This window comes from Trichomycterus rosablanca, chromosome 16, assembly GCF_030014385.1.
Source record: "Trichomycterus rosablanca isolate fTriRos1 chromosome 16, fTriRos1.hap1, whole genome shotgun sequence".
Classification (NCBI taxonomy): Eukaryota; Metazoa; Chordata; class Actinopteri; order Siluriformes; family Trichomycteridae; genus Trichomycterus; species Trichomycterus rosablanca.
In genome coordinates this window covers 26,388,876-26,408,839 of record NC_086003.1, presented here as the reverse complement: position 1 = coordinate 26,408,839, position 19,964 = coordinate 26,388,876, and the positions used below count along the sequence as shown (strand labels likewise).

Below are 19,964 nucleotides of genomic sequence, written 5' to 3'. Positions count from 1 at the left end.
GCTGGTATGAGTGGATCAGACACAGCAGCGCTGATGGAGTTTTAAAACACCTCACTGTCACTGCTGGAATAAAAATAATCCACCAACCAAAAATAAAAAGCCAACAGCGCCCTGTGGGCAGCGTCCTGTGACCACTGATGAAGGTCTAGAAGATGACTGACTTAAACAGCAGCAATAGATGAGCGATCGTCTCTGACTTTACATCTACAAGGTGGACCAACTAGGCAGGAGTGTCTAATAGAGTGGACAGTGAGTGGACACGGTGTTTAAAAACTCCAGCAGCGTTGCTGTGTCTGATCCACTCATACCAGCACAACACACACTAACACACCACCACCATGTCAGTGTCACTGCAGTCCTGAAAATGACCCACCACCTAAATAATACCTGCTCTGTGGTGGTCCTGTGGGGGTCCTGATCATTGAAGAACAGGGTGAAAGTGGGCTAACAAAGCATGTAGAGAAACAGATGGACTACAGTTAGTAATTGTAGAACTACAAAGTGCTTGTATATGGTAAGTGGAGCTGATAAAATGGACAGTGAGTGTAGAAACAAGGAGGTGGTTTTAATTTTATGTCTGATCGGTGTACATATGAATTGACTGTTGCAATTTATTGTTTCAAATATATTGGGACACTATGAGTGTAGTTTTGTTTTGTACTGTTATGTTATTATCACATCTGATCTTTCTCTCCTTTCCTAATAGCTCTTACTCTTGTTCTTATTGTTCTTATGTAAACAGAATCAGGTGTTAAACAGAAATCCTCTCCTCCGCTCTGGATCAGAACATAAAATAACATTAAAGCGGAAGATTTACTTCATGTAGATAATTTGTTTGCTCAGATGAAGTGCTAGCACAACTAGCTCCACTGTTACAAAGCACTTTAACGCGTTTAATCACCGGTACACGTCGAACGCCACGGCCGAGATTAGATTGTAATCGTTAGGTGAGCTGTTGCCATGACGATAATGATCCCTATTAATATTGCTATTTCCACTCGAAACACAATGATTCTGATTAAATCATTACGGTCCATTCAGATTCAAATAAGCGCACAAATAAACCTGGATGAAACAATGGCTTTTAAACGGCGCCGCTCACCAAGAGCATCTCCCATCCCAGCTTTTCTTATCCCGCCGCAGATCCGTATATGACAGGGTAAGAACGACTCTTATATATATATTAGATTTTTAGGTTTTCACCAGTATGAAAACAAGAGCGGACATAATTCTTGAATAAAGGAGACATTTTTCTTTTGAGTAGGAGATCTGTGTAAACATTCATAACAAGATTATCTATTTAGGATAAGAACGAGAAGCACGATGATTTAGCTGTATCGCTCTGCTTTGGCATTTAGAAAGCGCAGAAATCATCAGTCAACACTGAACAAAAAAAGAAAAAGAAAGACTCAGAGAGGAGAATTAAAGATGCGCTGGTTGCTGGTTGCTGATGCTGAGCTCTCTGTTGAGCGAGATTTGTTATACATTGGCAAACGTTGCGTTTTCAATGTGGTTTCAGGGTCCTGGGGTCAAAACGTCACCTCAGTGTAAGTAAGCAGTGCTGCATTCTGTCAGGTTTCCTTCAGTACTCTGCTTCCCTCCTACACGACCAGTCAAAAGTCTTGGCCATCCTTATTGTTCCAGTTTATTGATTTTTACACAGATTAATGCCTCTATGTACTCCAAAATGAAAGTATAGAGCAGTGGTGACCAAACTCTACTTTTTTCCCTATTTTATTTATGTATTTTCTCCCATTTTCTCCCAATTTTGTAAGGTTCTGTGGCGTCAGTGGTACTTACCACTCTTCCCTGATGTCACAGAGCCTTACAGAGCTCAGTAGAGGAAGGCCTTAAATAATAGGCCTTCCAATTAGGGCGAATTGCCTGCAGCTGTGGGCTGGCTTACTTAAGCCAGCTCTGCACAGCAGCGGGTGTCGCACCTTTTGTCTGCTTTTGTTTCTTTTGTTTGTTTTTTCAGTTCTCTGGTGGCAGCGCATCCACGCTTTCATAGGTCAGACGGTATCCCCTGGTGGCATGTGCCATTAGGGTGTGTAGACTGCAAGGTCGAGGTAACATCTTTATTTAGCCTATTGCTTTAGCGTGGTGCGACGCCGTGCAGCCCTCGTGCTGCCTTTTCTTTGTTCGGTTAGCGTTAGCGGTGCGGCTAAACAGCAAGCGATATCGCTTGCAGCCGTATCCGCATTATCCTCTCATCTTAAGTGGTCATTTTGTTTCGTAACCGCTGGGTGGCGAGGCCGTTAAGTGTTCGGCTCTCGCGTCAACATCCCCGGTTCGAATCCGCACTTCTGAGGCTGTCTAACTGATTTGTTCTATTCTTCTCTTTTCAGATCGGCGAACTTCATTAGCTGCAACCTTCAGCGAAGCCACGCCGATCGCGTTCTTCCCGTAGCCCACCGCCGTGCGGGGGGCTATTGATGTCCGGGAGTCCTTAACTCCCGTGTCATATTGCTGTAGTGCCTTAGCGCTTTCAGCTTGGTGGGTTAGTAACTGCCTGATGGTGATGCCGTCAAGCGCTCGGCTATAACGCCATTACCCGGTTTACACCCACCGCTTTATTTTCAGCGATAGTGGGATTAGTAACTGCCTGATGGTGATGCCGTCAAGCGCTCGGCTATAACGCCATTACCCGGTTTACACCCACCGCTTTATTCTCAGCGATAGTGGGATCAGTAACTGCCTGATGGTGATGCCGTCAAGCGCTCGGCTATAACGCCATTACCCGGTTTACACCCACCGCTTTATTCTCAGTGATAGTGGGATCAGTAACTGCCTGATGGTGATGCCGTCAAGCGCTCGGCTATAACGCCATTACCCGGTTCATACCCACCGCTTTATGTTTCAGCGCCTGTAGGTTCAGTAACTGCCTGATGGTGATGCCGTCAAGCGCTCGGCTATAACGCCATTACCCGGTTCATACCTAGCGCTTTATCTTCAGCGTCTACACACACCCCCTCACCCGCGCTACGTTAGCGCGGTGGCAACACAACCGCCATGCACTGGCGCGACCCGGGTTCGCGCCTTGCATTAATCTTTGTTTTCCTTTTTCAGTTTTCGTTGCCTGCATCGCCCAGCGGTCTCCAGCGGGGTTCATTATTGGTTTTGTTTTTGTTTTGTGTTTTGTGTTTAATTTTTCATTTAAAAAATAAAATTATTATTTAAGTTAATCTCCGCACTTGAGTCCTTTCTCTCCCACGTGACAGAAAGGTGCGACCATTTCTGGACTCAGCGGAGAACCCCTGTTCTCTCCCAAAACATTTTTTGGGGGGGCACTCCCCCGGTTGCCTGTGGCGGCCTGGGGGAATTGGACCGCTGGGCTAGAGACCTCAGGAGAGGTCTCTTTAAGGAGGGGGTACTGTAAGGTTCTGTGGCGTCAGTGGTACTTACCACTCTTCCCTGATGTCACAGAGCCTTACAGAGCTCAGTAGAGGAAGGCCTTAAATAATAGGCCTTCCAATTAGGGCGAATTGCCTGCAGCTGTGGGCTGGCTTACTTAAGCCAGCTCTGCACAGCAGCGGGTGTCGCACCTTTTGTCTGCTTTTGTTTCTTTTGTTTGTTTTTTCAGTTCTCTGGTGGCAGCGCATCCACGCTTTCATAGGTCAGACGGTATCCCCTGGTGGCATGTGCCATTAGGGTGTGTAGACTGCAAGGTCGAGGTAACATCTTTATTTAGCCTATTGCTTTAGCGTGGTGCGACGCCGTGCAGCCCTCGTGCTGCCTTTTCTTTGTTCGGTTAGCGTTAGCGGTGCGGCTAAACAGCAAGCGATATCGCTTGCAGCCGTATCCGCATTATCCTCTCATCTTAAGTGGTCATTTTGTTTCGTAACCGCTGGGTGGCGAGGCCGTTAAGTGTTCGGCTCTCGCGTCAACATCCCCGGTTCGAATCCGCACTTCTGAGGCTGTCTAACTGATTTGTTCTATTCTTCTCTTTTCAGATCGGCGAACTTCATTAGCTGCAACCTTCAGCGAAGCCATGCCGATCGCGTTCTTCCCGTAGCCCACCGCCGTGCGGGGGGCTATTGATGTCCGGGAGTCCTTAACTCCCGTGTCATATTGCTGTAGTGCCTTAGCGCTTTCAGCTTGGTGGGTTAGTAACTGCCTGATGGTGATGCCGTCAAGCGCTCGGCTATAACGCCATTACCCGGTTTACACCCACCGCTTTATTTTCAGCGATAGTGGGATTAGTAACTGCCTGATGGTGATGCCGTCAAGCGCTCGGCTATAACGCCATTACCCGGTTTACACCCACCGCTTTATTCTCAGCGATAGTGGGATCAGTAACTGCCTGATGGTGATGCCGTCAAGCGCTCGGCTATAACGCCATTACCCGGTTTACACCCACCGCTTTATTCTCAGTGATAGTGGGATCAGTAACTGCCTGATGGTGATGCCGTCAAGCGCTCGGCTATAACGCCATTACCCGGTTCATACCCACCGCTTTATGTTTCAGCGCCTGTAGGTTCAGTAACTGCCTGATGGTGATGCCGTCAAGCGCTCGGCTATAACGCCATTACCCGGTTCATACCTAGCGCTTTATCTTCAGCGTCTACACACACCCCCTCACCCGCGCTACGTTAGCGCGGTGGCAACACAACCGCCATGCACTGGCGCGACCCGGGTTCGCGCCTTGCGTTAATCTTTGTTTTCCTTTTTCAGTTTTCGTTGCCTGCATCGCCCAGCGGTCTCCAGTGGGGTTCATTATTGGTTTTGTTTTTGTTTTGTGTTTTGTGTTTAATTTTTCATTTAAAAAATAAAATTATTATTTAAGTTAATCTCCGCACTTGAGTCCTTTCTCTCCCACGTGACAAATTTAGTGTAGTTAATTTGACTTCTGCGCCTGGGGGATTCCCTGATTGCAGTCGACGTGGATATATTGCTGCTCACGCCTCCTCCGACCCGTGCACAACCCTTAGTGGAACCCTTTTTCACTTATGCACTCTGCACAGGCACCTGTCTATCTGCCAATCAGGGTCCTTACACAGCGTTTAAAGAACCCACCCACATAGTTCGGTCATCCAGCCCTAGCAGAACCGTGTCTGCTGCAGACAATGACAATTATGCCTGCTGGATGGTGCCCAGCCAACCGGTGGCAATGCCAAATCGCTGTGCTGGTGTGCTAGCAGAATATCGGTGCGCCACCTGGGTGCCCAAACTTTTCTTGTTGGTGGCCAGATAGAGTAAAAAATATCTTTTGTAATAAAACAAATAAAAATATAACAGAGCTCCCTGATACTAACAATTCTACTTCCTTTTTATTTGAGTGACTAATAAGCTATCATCGACAGTGTCGTGTAAACTAAGATTTTTGCCGATTTCACTCACAAGTTTATAATTCTAATGGGAAGATTATTACACTGCTTTAAATTAAACATACCCACTTCCCTCTAAACTCGATGAAAAAATCATCTTCCCAGCGCACCTAAAATCAACATTCGCCGTCTAGTTTTGGTTTCTTTGGAGCCACCACATTTATCCAAAAACTAGGGGATGTTTTGAGTCGGGGGAAAGAAGACAGGGAGCGTATTAGATTTAGATTTGGTTTATGCAATAGTTCAGACAGTTTAAGCAGGTTTTTTAAAACCTAAAATACCTTGGAGTCAAAAATGGTAATGGGCTGCATTCCCACGGGACGTAGTTTGGACACCGCTGGTATAAAGCAAATAGACAATTAAAGATCATTCAACTGTTTTGCTAAACAAAACCAACTCAATTTTTTACCTATCAAACAAGCCACTTTTTGCAGATATTACAGCTGAACACACTCAAGTCCACAGTAATCACTACAATATACACAGATCAAACATAACTTTATGACCACCTTCCTAATATCGTGTTGGTCCCCCTTTTGCTGCCAAAACAGCCCTGACCTGTCGACGCATGGACTCCACTAGATCCCTGAAGGTGTGCTGTGGTATCTGGCACCAAGATGTTAGCAGCAGGTCCTTTAACTCCTGTAAGTTGCGAGGTGGGGCCTCCATGGATCTGACTTGTTTGTCCAGCACATCCCACATATCATTATTAGTGTTTGTATTATTATGTAGTCATTATCACTACAATATACTGTACATCAAATACTGTTCAGAAGGGGTTTTTTTTCCCAGCACTGCTGCAGAACTTCACACAGACATGGTGCTCATGTATCTGCTTCATCTTCACTCCTTCTGTCCAATTGATCTCAGCCTCTCTCAGCTGGGTTCACATCTGGAACTGTTCTCCTGTTCATGTATTAGTAGTTCTGATGTAGCCTGGGGCTGTTTCAGGTCTTTGTCTTGCTCTAGGATGACCCCCTGACCGTGTAGACGTAGATCAGAGGGTACTGTATGGGACTAGGGAAGGCTGTGATAGCCTCGTTGGATCCAGATTCCAACTTGGACTTCAAGTTTTCTTCTCACTACTGAAACTGAGACTTGCTTAGTATGGACCAGTTTTAAGCTTAAACTTGTTGTCCTGTGTGGCGTCCATCTTTCAGAGCTACATGTACCTTTCTTTTGTCACTTAATTTTCCTGACCATTACAATAAGAATGTACAATGTCCTGCAGTGGGAGGCATGGTGGCACAGTGGGTAGCGCTGTCTCCTCACAGCAAGAAGGCTCTAGGTTTGATTCCCCATCTAGTGGTCCTTTTAGTATGGAGTTTGCAAGTTCTCCCTGTGTCAGGAGCTGCTGTTTCCTCCCAAAAGAAATGCAGTCAGGTCGATTGGAGCTACTAAAAGTTTCTTGAAATTTGAGTGTGTGTAAATGTGTGTGTTTGCCCTGTGATGGACGGGTGACACTCATGCCCGGAGTGTTTCCTGCCTTTCGCCCAATGAATCAAACCCACCGCAGCCCTGACCAGGATAAAAACCTAAACCTAAACATGTAGTTCACAAATTCTTTTTTAACTAAATAGGCACAAATTCCAATAGACACACTCCAAAACCTAAACCTGTATTTCACAAATTCATGTTTTCACTAAATAGGCACAAATTCCTATAGACACACTCCAAAACCTAAACCTGTACTTCACAAATTCTTATAGACCAACTTCAAAACCTAAATATGTACTTCACAAATTCCTTTTTAACTAAATGAGCACAAATTCCTATAGACACACTCCAAAACCTAAACCTGTACTTCACAAATTATTTTTTAACTAAGTGGGCACAAATTCCTATAGACACACTCCAAAACCTAAACCTGTAAAGTGTTAGCAGAAGAGTGAAGGATGCTGGAACTGCAAAAAAGGCCGATGGCACCTTTATATTGATGCCCCTTGGCTATACAGTGTAGAACAGAGCCACTCACTATATACTACACATATACACTCCCGGCCACTCTGTATTTTTAATGTGGAGCATCTGCACACAGTAACAGTCCTGCTGTATATATTTTTAATGTAACTGTATTTATTTCACACAATGAACTGATAAAAGAAAAACTAAATGCATTAAAAGAGTTAAAATGCATTGTTTACTATATTAAAGTCTCCGTGGAGCAATAGCTGTACTGTCTGTTCTTTACATTTCCACCTCTGGAGTATAAATGCTGTCAATAGCAGCCACGGCTGACTTCAATAAAACGCAACAATACGGCTGGAATTGAATGCACGCCACACTGCCGAATCAGCAATGAAAAAATATTTACAGGATACAGAAAGCAATCAGGTGAAGCATTGTAACACACATATCAGTTCTTCAGGTGGCTGAGCAAACATAACCATGAGCTATATCTCATTCCTGCAGACCGATACAGGGGCCGGCGGCCGAGTGGTCGAGCAGCCTGGAGCATTTTGAGCACAAAACATAATATAGTAATACAGCAGCTGTTAAAAACAACATGATAATCACTGAGCAGACAGATGGACATCATTCCAATAATATCTATACAGTGTATATATATATATATATATATATATATATATATATATATATATATACAGTATATATTCTGACATATATACATATATCAACTAATCAACTAATTTTTTCCTTTTTTTTTTCCATCAACCACTTTATCCCGGGAAACACTGGGCGCAAGGCAGGAATACCCCGAACAGGGTGTCAATCCAGTACAGGGTTTCGGCCACCCCTCCTCAGATCTAGCCAATCATGTCTGTGTAGACACTAGGCCGGGTTATAGTGCAGCTGAGACTTAAACCCAGATCTCAGCAGTGGTGGGGTAGCATAATAGAGCACTGCGTATATACATAGATATGTAGATATATAAAGGTAAGAAAGGTCTACAGTTAAACACCTTTAGACTGACCCAACCAAATCACCGGAGAAAATCATGCAGCGAACAGTACTTATTAAAAGGAAAAGCTCACCTTTAGCCTGACCCAACCTAACACTGATCCTATAGCCATGCTGGAGAAAATCACCCAGTGATTATACTGCTCAGCATTTTATTGGCAGGAAATTTTGATAAACATTTTTGATAGTCTTTTCTGTTGGATGGATAAATAAAAAAAAAAACTACGCTAAAAAACATGAACAAAAATAAAGAACTGCAGAAAAAAGAATGGCACACAATTTGTGGTGCAGCAGTTGTATATACAAGGACACCATCATGGAGAATTAAAAATGTTTATCAAAATTACCTGCCAATAAAATGCTGAGCAGTATAATTGCTGGGTGATTTTCTCCAGCATGCTTATAGGATCAGTGTTAGGTTGGGTCAGGCTAAAGGTGAGCTTTTCCTTTTAATAAGTACTGTTTAACTGCTGACCCCTCTTACCTATATATTTATGTATATGTATACGATCGGCTTTGTCGGAAACCCTCGGCCACTGGCCTGATTAGGCACTCAACAAGACACAGCAGGGCGGATGAAGCTCCTGCTACAGTGACTCCTACTGTCTGGTCAAGGCACCGACACGTGAAGCATTAAAAAAAAAATTAAAAGACATATGGAGAGGACGTGTGCTTGATTATGGAATTTCTCTACCAATTTGTGAATTTATTTGACAGATGAATGAATTAATACACACCTGCCAGCCAGTCAGAAACAAGGATTTTCCATAATCACTGTATAAGCCAGTGGTACCTAAACTTTGTCCGCAGTGCCATGCTTTTGTATATAAGCATATTTTTAAGCCCCTCCTTCAGTCCATTTACATTTTCAGCATTTAGCAGATGCTTGTATCCAAAGTGACTAACAGTACTGTGACAGTATACTGTCCAAGCAATTGAGGGTTAAGAGCCATGCTCAAGGGCTTGAACCAGTAACTTTTTCATTACTAGTCCAGTACCTTAACCGCTAGGCTACAACTGCCCTACACTTCAACACATACATGTGTTTTGCTTTCAAACTCCACTGGCATTTACTTTAAGCACTGTAATGTATACCACTGTTTGTTTGTTCGTTTGTTTATTAGGATTTTAACGTCATGTTTAACACTTTGGTTACATTCATGACAGGAACGGTGGTTACTCATTACACAAGATTCATCAGTTCACAAGTTTATATCAAACACAGTCATGGACAATTTTGTATCTCCAATTCACCTCACTTGGATGTTTTTGGACTGTGGGAGAAGACCGGAGTCCCTGGAAAAAACCCACACAGACACGGGAATAACATGCAAACCCCACACAGAAAGGACCCAGACCGCCCCACCTGGGGATCGAACCCAGGACCTTCTTGCTGTGAGGCGACAGTGCTACCCACTTAGCCACCATGCTGCCCATATACCACTGTATAAATTAACCAACTACTCACCTTTACAGTGGAATTATTTCAAGTTAAATGCATAATGGGTGCATTTTTTACTGTGTAACTCTCACAAACGTATCTGTCTTATGATAGCTTGCCTTAAATATGTCTTATTTATTTGCCTTGTTTCCCCCCTTTGGGAACCAGTGGTATAAACTGCATATTACTGTTCATTACTAGCTGGTGTATGAACATTGATGAAGCGGTAAGTAATGTATGGAGTTACTTACTTTGTACAAGCTGACTTAATAAAAACTAAATTAAAAAATGCTGAATTTCTTTTCACTGTCACACCGACAAGCCCGATTATTATGTTCAAACGCACCTGACAATTACAGCAATTCAGATGTCACTAGAGACCCAGGTTAATAAAGGAAAACTAGACACTGGTGCTTCAGATAAAACAAAAAAAACACAGGAGAGGAACAGAATCAGAGCAGAACGACCGAGGAGAGAAAGACTGACGGGGAGAAATTGGTTGAGTGCAGGACTGAATATCGATAAGAGCCAGGGGGCAGATGTCGATTGATGCTATTTGACTGTTTCCAGAAGAAAAATGAAGGAATGGAAATGGACCGTTTCACAGATGATAATTACTTGTGTTGGTTGAAGGGTGCTGAAGAGAAAGAGAGTGTATTTTAATCACGGCACTGACAGACACACACTGCAAACCTCTGGAATAGAATGATGGGCAGAGTTTGCGGGTGTGGTTAGAATTATTCGACAGAAATCTATAAGTATTATTTTATTTTGGAGATATCCTTAATATGAAAATAATAATAATGAATTCATTAAGAAACAAAAAGGTGACTGTGCACCTTTCTCACTAACGTTCTACGTCACCTGCAGCCAAAGAAATTCAGCAGTCGCCTCACACATTCTTAAACAGGCCATTAAGTAAACAGACTAGTGAAAATCGCACATATAAATGACTGTATGATGCTCTTTATTGGACTGGCACTCTCACCATGCACAGAAATGCCCCCTTTTCCAAGATTAAGCACTTACTACAGATGAATTAAGGAATAAACAGACCTACAACACTGTTTCATGATTCGCAGAAGCTACTTAGAAGCCATGATTGATGAACCTGTAATGTGTACCAGACTTTGCCAATCCTAAAACCTCTTGCTATTTGTTTTGGAACTGATTGATATTCATCTCCATTATTTACAAGCTGGCGTTTCAATTCTTCCGTCATTAGATGCTTTTGAGTAAGAACTACTTGTAGTTAGAAAGAACGATAATGGTTCAGCCATAAGATGCTGCATGAATTAATAATTAAAGCTTTTATACGACCAATAGTTTTGGACTCTGCATGTCTCTTAGAAGAACAAGAGAAAAACACTTGACCTTTAATTTGCCGTAGACACAGATCAAATCTGTATGCAAATTTTACCCTCCTACCCCCCTGACTTAAGTCCATATACACCGATCAGCCATAACATTAAAACCACCTCCTTGTTTCCACACTCACTGTCCATTTTATCAGCTCCACTTACCACATAGAAGCACTTTGAAGTTCTACAATTACTGACTGTAGTCCATCTGATTCTCTAGCCCCCTTTCATGCTGTTCTTCAATGGTCAGGACTCTCCCAGGACCACCACAGAGCAGGTATTATTTAGGTGGTGGATCATTCTCAGCACTGCAATGACACTGACATGGTGGTGGTGTGTTAGTGTGTGTTGTGCTGGTATGAGTGGATCAGACACAGCAGCGCTGCTGGAGTTTTTAAACACTGTGTCCACTCACTGTCCACTCTATTAGACACTCCTACCTAGTTGGTCCACCTTGTAGATGTAAAGTCAGAGACGATCGCTCATCTATTGCTGCTGTTTGAGTTGGTCATCTTCTAGACCTTCATCAGTGGTCACAGGATGCTGCCAACGGGGCGCTGTTGGCTAGATATATTTTTGGTTGGTGGACTATTCTCAGTCCAGCAGTGACAGTGAGGTGTTTAAAAACTCCAGCAGCATTTCTGTGTCTGATCCACTCATACCAGCACAACACACACTAACACACCACCACCCTGTCAGTGTCACTGCAGTGCTGAGAATGATCCACCACCCAAATAATACCTGCTCTGTAGTGGTCCTGGGAGAGTCCTGATCATTGAAGAACAGCATGAAAAGGGGCTAACACAGCATGCAGAGAAACAGATGGACTACAGTCAGTAATTGTAGAACTACAAAGTGCTTCTATACGGTAACGGATCTGATAACATGGACAGCGAGTGTAGAAACAAGGAGGTGGTTTTAATGGTATGGCTGATCAGTGCAAACTCACATTATGCTTTGTAATAAATGGGAATGGCCGTTTAAACTACACTATAAGGACAAAAGTATTGGGACACCCCTTGGCCACAGCAATTGCTCACAGGTGTAATAAATCATATACTGTATAAAGACTAATGAAGGAACACACTGTGCTCTTAGTATTGTCATGGCCTGACAGAAGGAGTTCCTGCTCCAGTGACAGGAAAGTGACCCCCAGAGTGATTTTCCCTCCCTCCCTCAGACACAAACACTTGTGTATGTTAAGCACCCATCTAGGCCGATGTCACTAGCGTATTAAAGTGCTGAATTTAATTAAAATTTAAGATGATTTTAAACAAGACATAAAAAGATACTGCACCGGAGTCCTAAGTGTCTGACCTATTTCTAATCAATACTGAACGGTAGGATTTACATTCAGTATTGCTATGCAGTAATTAGCACAGAGCAACAATCCGTTTGGCAAACACCAGCCACCCCCGCCCTGACCACTGCCCTCTGACCCCGTGCCCCATGTCCCGAAGCCCAAGCCCAGCACCTGCTCTCCTTCGCTGAAGACGCGCCGTCCGAAGCTCCACACGATGCTGGGTGTGGGGTCGCCTGTAGCCTCGCAGGTCAGGACCGCCTGCTCCTCCAGCTCGGACGCCGTCCTGTTTTCCAGGAACGTGATTTTGGGTTGCACTGCACACACACACACACACACACAGAGCTAATCTGAGAACAGAACTGCTGAGCAGGTATCGATTTCCCGAGCTTCATCCTGGAGCGGCTAAAGCACCGAGTTTTAGCTCGATGAGCTGGAAAATATTCACTTGACATCATTAAGCGTCATCACGCTATAACGTTGCTAATTAAATAACACAGGGCTGCTTTAATAGACACCGAATTACTTAATGGACTTCAATTCAATTACAACTCACTTTTATTCACTTTCATTTTAAATATAAATGCTTGGCTAGAAATGTGCACTTAACCCAAACGTAGTCGATCAGCCAGAGCTGAGACTTGAACTCGAGTGCTCGAGGTTTCAGCACCGTGTGCAGTTCAGCACCGCACTCCTGAAACCAAATATATCTGGGCTGACTGACTACATCTGGCATTTTGGATAGGTTATACACTGATCAGCCATAACATTAAAACCACCTCCTTGTTTCTACACTCACTGTTCATTTTATCAGCTCCACTTACTATATAGAAGCACTTTGTAGTTCTACAATTACTGACTGTAGTCAGTCCTTTCACCTTGTTCTTCAATGGTCAGGACCCCCACAGGACCACCACAGAGCAGGTATTATTTAGGTGGTGGGTCATTCTCAGCACTGCAGTGACACTGACATGGTGGTGGTGTGTTAGTGTGTGTTGTGCTGGTATGAGTGGATCAGACACAGCAGCGCTGCTGGAGTTTTTAAATACCGTGCCCACTCACTGTCCACTCTATTAGACACTCCTACCTAGTTGGTCCACCTTGTAGATGTAAAGTCAGACACGATCGCTCAACTATTGCTGCTGTTTGAGTTGGTCATCTTCATCAGAGGTCATAGGATGCTGCCAATGGGGCGCTGTTAGCTGGATGTTTTTTGGTTGGTGGACTATTCTCAGTCCAGCAGTGACAGTGAGGTGTTTAAAAACTCCAGCAGCGCTGTTGTGTCTGATCCACTCATACCAGCACAACACACACTAACACACCACCACCATGTCAGTGTCACTGCAGTGCTGAGAATTGTCCACCAACCAAATAATTCCTACTCTGTAGTGGTCCTGTGGGGGTCCTGACCATTGAAGGACAGGGTGTAAGGGGGCTAACAAAGCATGTAGAGAAAGAGATGGACTACAGTCAGTAATTGTAGAACTACAAAGTGCTTCTATATGGTAAGTGGAGCTGGTTTTAATGTTATGGCTGATCAGCGTATAATAGAGAACGTTCCAGTTTTCATTTCAAAGTTTGATACACTTGAACTTGAACTTCAAATTGCAACCTAAACTCCTGCTTGTACTTTATACAGACTAATTTCAGCCCCCCTGCTGAGACGGGACAGTCAGCGGAGATAATGTGTCTCTTACCGAACACCTTTAGGCTGATCTCCTTCTGCTTTTCTCCGGCTTTATTTCTTGCAATACAGGTATAATCTTCCTCATCCACCTTCGTCACGTCTTTAATCGTCAGCTCGGAGCCATCGTCGTTCAGGCTGTATTTCTCATCGGCCATCAGCACGACGTTATTCCTGTACCAAACACACAGAGGGAGCATTTATTTATTCATGTATTTATTTGGGTTGTAACACCATGTTTAACACATACGTGTCACTCACGTACTCACTCACTTTCTTATCCAATTAGGATTGCGGGTTGCTGGAGCCTATCCCAGCTTTTCAATGGGCGCAAGGCACACAGTAACACCCTGGACGGGGTGCCAGTCCATCGCAGGGCAAACACACACACACACACACACCCATAGGGTAATTGAGTGTCCCCAGTTGACCTGACTGCATGTTTTTGGACTGTGGGAGGAAACCCAAACTCTGCACAGAAAGGACCCGGACCGCCCGCTTGGGAATCAAACCTAGGACCTTCTTGCTGTGAGGCGACAGTGCTACCCACCGAGCCACCGTGCCGCCCCATATGTGTCATTTATTAGCAAAATACGTATAATGTTTCTTTCTGTTTATTTTATCTTTTATCTTTATTTTATATTTTGGTCCATTTTATCACAGAGGGAGCAAAAAGCCTCACATTACAAGAATTCATAACACTGATATTTCATCACCAGTATCAATAAAATCAATATCTTCAGCTACATCATCATCATCATCCTCCTCCTCATTGTCCTGTTAACCAGCTCTGGTCAAAGTCGTGGATACAATGAGTATAAGGTAAGAATAAACTCAAAACAGGACACCAGTTCATACCAGGGAAACATTCACACACACACACAAACACAGCCGAGTCACATTATTATGAGCACCAGCTAATATCCAGAGTAAGCGCCGTGTGCAGCACGGACAGCAGCTAGACGGACTGGGAGCGACTCAATAATGTCCTGGTAGGTACCTGACTGCAGTGCATCCCACAGCTGCTGGAGGGGGCGCGGGGGAGGATCCATAAAGCGAACACGACGATCGAGGTGATCTCACAGATGCTCAATTGAGTTCAAGTCTGGGGAATTAGGGGGCCAGGGTAGTACTCGGAAGTCTTGGTCATGCTCTTTCAACCAATGTTGGACAGTTCTAGCCAGGTGTCCTGCTGGAAGATCCCATCCACCCCAGGGAAGACAATTTTACCCATGGTACTTTCACCCATGACAGCAACGAGGGATATATGAGCAGACAGCCTGTCGCACACCTCATATACCCACCAAGCCAGCTCACGAAACGTGACTTCCTTCATGAGCTACGCGCTGTTGCTTTCGAAAGTAGAAAGTGGTCATAATAATGTGACTCGACTGTGTATATACTTACTCACTCACACGGGTATATTGCTGCTCTCGCCTCCTCAGACCCGCGCGCAGCCCTTAGCGGAACCCTTTTCCACCCATGCACTCTGCACAGGCGCCTCTCTATCTGCCAATCAGGATCCTGACACAGCGTTTGAAGACCCCACCCACATCGTCCATAGTGCCACCCTAGCAGAAATGTGTCTGCTGCGGGCACTGCCAATTACGCCCGCTAAATGGCGCCCGGCCGACCGGTGGCAACGCCGAGTTTCAAACCGAGGAGTTCAGAATCTCGACACTGGCGTGCTAGCGGAATATCCAAGAGGTTTAAGTGAACTAAAAGAAAATGGGTCCAATTACATTTGGTGAAAAGCTGATCCAGTAATTCACAAAAACAACATCATACTAACATTCAAACGTGGTGTCAGTAGTGTTATTATGTGTGGACGCTTTGCCGCTTCACGGTCCTGGTCGTTAGTTTATAATCTTAAGCTCAAGGTTAACCGGGTTGTGCAACAAGACGGAAATGTAAAGCACAAGCGCAAGTCCGCCTCTAAATGGCTCAACGGGAAGAAAATGAAGGCTTTGGAGTGATCTAGTCAAGGTCCTGACGTGAACCACGTTGAGATGATATGGCAGGACTTGACACTTCATGCTTGAAAGTCTCGAATGTGCCTGAAGCATTTGAGGTTTTCAAGCACTTGTGTAAGTACGAGCGGACAGAAATACATCCACCCTGGTGTGAAAGGCTGATCCTGAGTGAAGGCTACTGACTACTAACTTTAAAAAGGAGTATTTAATACATTTAGTGTGACAAATATGCATAAATATGGCACTATCATTAACACAACTGTTATGTTTTAGTTTTTACAATACTTGTTGATGAACATATTTTATTTATATGAAAATCTTGAAATTATTAAATTTCTGTAAGTAAATTCACAATGATCACAAGCACAACAATAATTTTCACTAAAGGCTTTACTTGCCTACATCAGACTATCATTTTTTGTTTTTACAATCAGTACAGACTGCATTTTTCACCTGCACGAGTTGAGTTCATACACCGACTGGCACTGTGTACGGAGGGCCATACCCCCATCAGCATTATTCCTCAGCCCTGTGCAGGCGCCATCAGGGGCCGCAGTTGCACCAGTTATGAGGACCTATGATCCGACTTTTTTTACCCTCTAACCCTGAACAGCCAATCGTTGTTCATGCTGCCACCCAGCCCAGTCGGAAAGGCAGAGATGATTCGATACGATCTATTCGAAACCCCAACTCTTGTGCGCTAGCGTTCTTTTACCGCTGCTCCACCTGAGCGGCCCTACATCAGTCTATCATTAAAAAAGTTTCTTCTAGGCCTGGCAGACACATATAGAATAGAACATCTAACCAAATTTACAAAGCAACTAATACAGCAAATGTCTGATATGAGCAGGCATCTAGAGAGCTAAAGAGCAAATGCAGAATGTAGAATGAAAATAATAAGGTTTCATTCATTTTACGCACATTTTGGTTAATAAAAGCCCCCTGCATCAGCATAACAACTATAAAGAACACACAGTGGCCATAAACATCACATCGTTTTTCACTGATGTGCATCTTGGCCTTTTCCCAAACCGCAGCTTAGACCCCTGTATTACCCTGCCGCACTAAATCAGGCTGAATTACGTCCTCGATCCAGCTAGCTCCAAACAACAGGGACTGTCTGGCTGCTCCGAAAGGCAGCAACAAAAGCGCTGTCAGCCGAGAGAGAATAAATAGCGTCTCAGGAAGCGAGAACTGATCCCATCCTCTGTTTCACTCCCTCCTCACTTCCTCTGCCAAAATAGTCACTTGTGTTTTAGGTCGCGGCTGCTGACGGCTGCCAGATGTCACGGGTAACGGTGGATGAAGAAGTGCCACTGCCATTGTTTTTGATTTACAAGCTTTAATAACATCAAGCTTCCACCTTCTACTGTGGACTGATGAACTCGCCGCAAGAGCCGCGCTGAAGTAAACAACAGGGATTTTAAACACGCTGGAAATGCGCTGGTGTCCTACTTACCGCAACCACGTGACCGTCGGCTCTGGGAAACCGTCCGCGTAGCACGCCAGTGTCACGGCCTGCCCGATGTCTGCGGTGGCATTGAGCTCAGTGTGACGGGTTCTGATACTGGGCAGAACTGAGGCAGAAAGAAGCAAGATCACTTACTAGACACACATTTAATCACGATAGAGCTAAAATCAAAAGTTTAGCCTAGAGGTTAAGTTACTGGACTAGTAATCAAAAGGTTGCTGGTTCAAACCCCACCACTGCCGGGTTGTTGGGCCCTTGAGCAAAGCCCTTAACCTTCAATTGCATAAATAGTGTTGCTTTGGATAAAAGCGTCTTCTAACATACACTTCTAGTTGCTGCTAACAGATTTAATAAATCAATTATATAAGGTAAATTATATGCCTCTGACTGTAGCAGTAGTTTAGGGAAGGTCCATTCCTGTTCCAGCATGACTGTACCACTGTGCACAAAGCAAGCTCCGTAAATACATGAAGAAATGCTCCAGCGTCATGCACAGAGCCCCACTGAACAGCTCTGGAATGAACTGGAACATCAGCTGCTTTCTTGATGAACATCAGTGCCCAGCCGTACAAATGCAGTTTAGACTGAATGGGCACAAATTCCCACATACTCAGACATAATTAAAAGTCATGTGAAAAGCCTTTTCAGGAGAGTGGTTGTTGTTCAGGGCAGATGTAGCCTAGTGGTTAAGGTACTGGACTAGTAAGCAGAAGGTTGCTGGTTCAAACCTCACCACTGCCAGATTTCCACTGTTGGGCCCTTGAGCAAGGCCCTTAACCCTCTAGCGTCTACTAAATGCTAACAACAACAACGTATAGCTTACATTTTCAGCATTTAGCAGACACTTTTATCCAAAGCGACTTACAGTACTGTGACAGTATATGGTCTAAGCAATTCAGGGTTCAGGGCCTTGCTCAAGGGCCCAACAGTGGCAACCTGGCAGTGGTGGGGGTTGAACCAACAACCTTTTGATTACTAATCCAGTACCTTAACAGTTAGGCTACAACTGTCCACACAGCTGAAAAGATCACATCTATTTAGATATACTGTAGTTTGGTACTGAAATGGGACATCCAACTAGTTCAAGGTCAGGTGGGTTTCCTTCTGGACCTTGGCAAAGAGACCACTGTTCCACGTGTTTACAAAGAATTGCTTGTACAGATTATTAGAAAAGTCGATTACAAATGGCTGAGTGGTCTAATCCTTACCTATTTACAGAGTCAACTATTAATGGATTGTGTTATTAAGGCTATTTAATGGCAATTTGACTATTAAGACTGAAAAAACTGACAGTTGTGGCCTAGCGGTTAAGGTGGACTATTAATCAGAAGGTTGCTAGGTCAAAATCCACCACTGCCAGGTTGCTGCTGTTGGGCCCTTGAGCAAGGTCCTTAACCTTCAATTGCTTAGTTTGTACACTGTCACAGTACTGTAAGTCGACTTGAATAAAGGTGTCTGCTAAATGCTAGTTCTAAAAATGTAAATGTAAAAATAAAAAGAAGAGGCTGCAGACGTGTATCCGAGGTGATCGCTGTGCACTCACCGTTGACGACGACCTTGATGATCCGAAGGGCGATCTCTCCCCGTGCCATGATGCGCCCCTCGCAGGTGTAGTTGCCCTCATCAGTCTTTTTGATGCCGTGGATCTGGAGGTGGTTGTTGCCGGGCACCTCGAAGCGCACTGGCAGAGGAGAGACGCAGAAATGAGTGACTAAGTACACTTGATTGAGATGAAAGCTCACTAACAAGCTGCTTATGAAGCAGCAGATGGCAGAATGAAACTTCACTACATGTCATTTCGTTTCATCTAAAAAAAAAAAAAAAACAGCTTTAGGAAGCACCCAGCAGGGTCTCTTTTATACTACATCTCCGTAGTACACTGTACAAGATGGCACAGCTGATGGAATGGGTGCCACACAGCAACATTGGTCCCGGTGACCTCAGTTCTGTCCTTGCTTCTGGTCACTACCTGTGGGTTTATTCTGGGTGCACCGGTTTCCTCTCACCTTCCAAAACTGTCATCAGGAATGAACGAGGGATTGAATTGTATGAGCGTGGATATCCTGCGATTGAATGGCACCCTGCAGAGGGTTTAAAATTGTCGATTGATTTAGAAACTGTACACCCATAAGGAACACAACTACTTGTATTATTTCCCCCTATTGGACAACTCACCAATGTCTGCCATAATTTCCTGTATTAACATGTACACTGATTAGCCATAACATTAAAACCACCTTGTTTCTACACTCACTGTTCATTTTATCAGCTCCACTTACTATATAGAAGCACTTTGTAGTTCTATAATTACTGGCTGTAGTCCATCTATTTCTCTACATGCTTTGTTAGCCCCCTTTCATGCTGTTCTTCAATGGTCAGGACCCCCACAGGACCACTACAGAGCAGGTATTATTTAGGTGGTGGATCATTCTCAGCACTGCAGTGACACTGACATGGTGGTGGTGTGTTAGTGTGTGTTGTGCTG

General features: G+C 44.2%; 1 protein-coding gene across 4 annotated transcripts in view; it reads right to left on the bottom strand.

Moving 5' to 3' along the window:
- Window positions 1-19,964, bottom strand: part of ncam1a (neural cell adhesion molecule 1a) — a 388,457-nt gene that overhangs the window by 95,901 nt on the left and 272,592 nt on the right. For all 4 annotated transcript variants that reach the window (XM_063012025.1, XM_063012022.1, XM_063012023.1 and 1 more), the window contains exons 5-8: window positions 19,023-19,160; window positions 17,468-17,585; window positions 14,049-14,209; window positions 12,526-12,668 (exon numbers count right to left, since the gene is read on the bottom strand). In XM_063012025.1, the coding sequence (XP_062868095.1) occupies window positions 12,526-12,668; window positions 14,049-14,209; window positions 17,468-17,585; window positions 19,023-19,160 (560 nt within the window). The remainder of the gene's footprint in view (window positions 1-12,525; window positions 12,669-14,048; window positions 14,210-17,467; window positions 17,586-19,022; window positions 19,161-19,964) is intronic.